Genomic DNA, 3,625 nt, shown 5'->3' on the forward strand with positions numbered 1-3,625 from the left:
TAGCAAGATTCTATATATTTTAGTAATTAAGCAGTGTTTTTAAGTTAATACGACTCGCCAAAGTAAAAAAATATTTCAGGTTAGGTATATATTTTTTTACTGAAAATAGCAGTTAATTTACATTATCGGATTGTTAATGTGAAAATATAAACATTAGACTGTTGACTATTCCATGTTATACGTGTTTTAAGGTCACTTTTGAAGAAGAAACTACATGTAATTTTAAAAACCGTATTTCTGTTTTTATAATGAAGGAATAGTAATTATAAGATTGTTTAAGCTTATTAACTAAAAATTATTGCCTACTCAATAAAAAAATATTATTGTCCTCGATAATCTATTACTGATTAATAAAATATTTACTCTCTTTCCTTATAAGATTGTATGTACACAAATTGGAGCCGTTCCTGAAAAATCGGACGAATATCCGGTGCAGCGGAATTATTAGACTTGAAGCGTTGGCCGCTAGAACAGCACCTGCCGGGGTCCCGTTTCGTGACTCACGCTGGGCGATATTTTTTGTACAAAATCCCGTCCTTAAATAAAAATAAATATTATTCTATGGAAAAATCTATAGCATTATTGAAGAAACAAAAAAATCTATCCAAATCGATAATCTTTGGAAACTGTCTCTACTAATTTGATCTTTACATCGGATTTTATTTACTTAAACATTTAAATCCATACCTACAATTTTTAAGATGTTATTGTACAAGGTTATCTGAAAATAATCGTCAATTTCAGATGAAATAGCGGAGACCACCAAAAACGACAACGTGATACTTAAAAAATTAGACCTCTCCTCGCAAAAGTCCATCAGAGAGTTCGCTGAAGACGTTATAAGAACAGAACCTAGATTGGACGTACTCATCCACAATGCCGGTACGGCGGAATCCAAATTCAAGAAAACCGAAGACGACGTGGAAATAAACATGGCTACTAACCATTTCGGACCCTTCCTTCTAACGCATTTGCTCATAGGTAGGTACAAACATAAAATTTTTCGCGTGGGCTCCCTCCAGGGTCCGTTCGGAGACCACTTATTCAAGACTGTATAACATAGATGCTTATTGAAAGAAATTTATTCAATATCCTGAAAGGTCTCTCGGAAACTATTAAAGATACGAGTAGAATAACTGATTGCACAAGCTAGAGCTTGATTTAAAAAAAAAATAAACCAATTTGGTTTCTCTGCTTTGCTTTTTGCTGCTATTTATGAAATAAAACGATTTTTTCAGATCTGCTCAAGAAATCGGCGCCCTCCAGAATAGTAGTAGTGGCCTCCGAGCTCTACAGACTCGCGTCCCTGAACCTGAACAAGATCAACCCCACCAGCTCCTGGTGCCCGGCCTACTACTACTACGTGTCCAAATACGCCAACATCTGCTTCACCCTGGAGCTCGCTCGTCGCTTGGAAGGCACCAACGTCGCGGCCAACTGTCTCCATCCGGGAATGATAAATTCCGGAATATGGAGGAACGTGCCGTTCCCTCTTAATCTCCCCTTGAAGTTGATAGTCAAGGGGTTCTTCAAGACCCCGGCGCAGGGGTGCCAGACCAGCGTATTCCTGGCTTGTTCCGAGGAAGTCGAGGGGGTGACTGGAAAGTATTTCATGGACTGCGCAGAGAGGGCACTGAGTAGCGGGGCTACCGATGAGTCGAAGGCCAAGAAGCTGTGGGAGCTGTCGGAGAAATTCGCCGATTTAAGGGCTACCGATCCCAAGATTTGAACAAGATTTTAGTGAGTGTATAAACTGGACACTTCAAGCATACTTAAGTGTTTTGGGCACGATAGGAGTAAGTAAGATTAAGAAATAGTTGTCTTTTTTGTACTTTTGTATAGTTTTTTTTTAAGTATATTCTCCACAATGTCTTTATAGTCTGACTTGCCATAGATGCCGCCTCATATTTTCACCGAACGAACGAAACTTTCTGTTTAGGCTGCTTTGGTGACCTTGAATTTCACCTTGACATTAAATTTCAGGGTCAAGGTAAGGTCAACTTGAAAATGTCAAATAAAACAGCTTATTTTTCATGCTAGCAATTTTTTACTGTATGTCCTTTCAGGTCAATTCAAGATCAAACACATTTTTCAAAAAATAATAATAGATATAAAAATAATGGATTTTAATCTAGACATATTCGGTTGAAACTATTAATACGATCTTGATAACAATTTTGAAATTAAACACATTAAGATTTGGTGAGAAGCCGTTCTAGAAGATTTAATCAGCTGTTAGTTTAAATCAAGGTCACCATCTAATTTGTCATTCAAAATCTTACACATTTTGCTTGAAACATTTTCCTCCACAATTCTTTTGGAAAAATATTCTAATCCCACAATCGGACGTAAAATTTGGTACTATAACGATTGCTGGAATAAAATATACAGTGTCCAGTGTCCATTTAATATTTTCAAATTGGCGTTGGATTGACCTCAAAACTTGAGTACAACGATCAAATCGAAAATCACAAGCTTTCTATAACTAGAACTTTTAACGCCATCTTTCAGATGAATGCCAAAGTTTAATGATAATGTGGTAACAGACCTTGCTGGAAATAATTCAAAATGACAATGTTGATTGCAATGTCAGAAATTAATTTTGCGTTTAGTATTTAGACTTATGGTATGATGTCATACGGCAATATTTTCAGAATTTGTTCCTAGTTATCCATCGAACTTAGGTAATGACATCTTTTCATCGCAATATTTGATAACAAAATCAATATAACAAAGTGTAGTGTATGACCTGAATTTGCCTCCATTTCACTGTAATGAAATATTGTTGTTTTATAAAAATTTAATAAACAATATATTTTGTTTATTTTGGTTTTCCTTTGTGATTCTTCTGTTTTTTGTATGTTGTATTTTTAGAGACAAATAAATGGAAATTACTGGACATTTTGCAATTTAATTTCGAACCCTTGTTTGTATTAATATTGCGATGGATGTTTTGACATATACAAATTAATTAACTGCATCAAAGGCGACATTTGCGAATTATCATTGCAATGAGGTAAGTAAAAAATGTATGCAATGAGAAAAGCAACTACTGAAACTCACCCCGTACAAAAAATCATAGAGATAAAATTTACGCGACAGACCCTGTGTTATGTTTATTATACAGGGCGATTCACAAACGATGACCAAAAATGAAACCTCGTATTCTCCCTTTTATTTAGGACGCTGCGTTAAAAGATATAGGGTGTTAAACTTAAACAAAATATTTTTAATTTTTTTTAAATAATTTAAATTGATATAATAATGTGAAATTGGACACATGTATTTATGTTAATATTGTCCAAAATCTGAGGCGCCCTAGATAAAAACTTTATAGGAAAGACTCCCCTCCCCTTAAGAAGGTTTATCTGATTTGGAATTGACGAACAAGTATTCATAAAAAAAATAATATTAGCTTATTAATATGAAGAAAATCCTCAAAAAAAATTATGACTAATTTGGATACCTAAGAGACGAGATATTAATAAAATAATTTTCGCGGTTTAGTGCAATCTTATAAGAATGCAGATTTTTTGGTCTTTCCATTTAGAATACACAACAATTGACGAACAGTTTCCGCAGCAACTTGTATAAATACGAAACCGATATCTAAGGAACCGTATGA

At 34.6% G+C, this 3,625-nt stretch overlaps 1 protein-coding gene across 1 annotated transcript in view; it reads left to right on the plus strand.

Moving 5' to 3' along the window:
* LOC108908774 (retinol dehydrogenase 14) overlaps window positions 1-2,859 on the plus strand; it is a 15,465-nt gene extending 12,606 nt beyond the window's left edge. Inside the window, exons 3-4 of the mRNA XM_018712906.2 lie at window positions 745-981; window positions 1,239-2,859. Coding sequence (XP_018568422.1) covers window positions 745-981; window positions 1,239-1,729 — 728 coding nt within the window. The 3' untranslated portion in view covers window positions 1,730-2,859. The remainder of the gene's footprint in view (window positions 1-744; window positions 982-1,238) is intronic.
* Window positions 2,860-3,625: the final 766 nt, after the last annotated feature.

Source organism: Anoplophora glabripennis, unplaced genomic scaffold (assembly GCF_000390285.2).
Source record: "Anoplophora glabripennis isolate ALB-LARVAE unplaced genomic scaffold, Agla_2.0 scaffold416, whole genome shotgun sequence".
Classification (NCBI taxonomy): Eukaryota; Metazoa; Arthropoda; class Insecta; order Coleoptera; family Cerambycidae; genus Anoplophora; species Anoplophora glabripennis.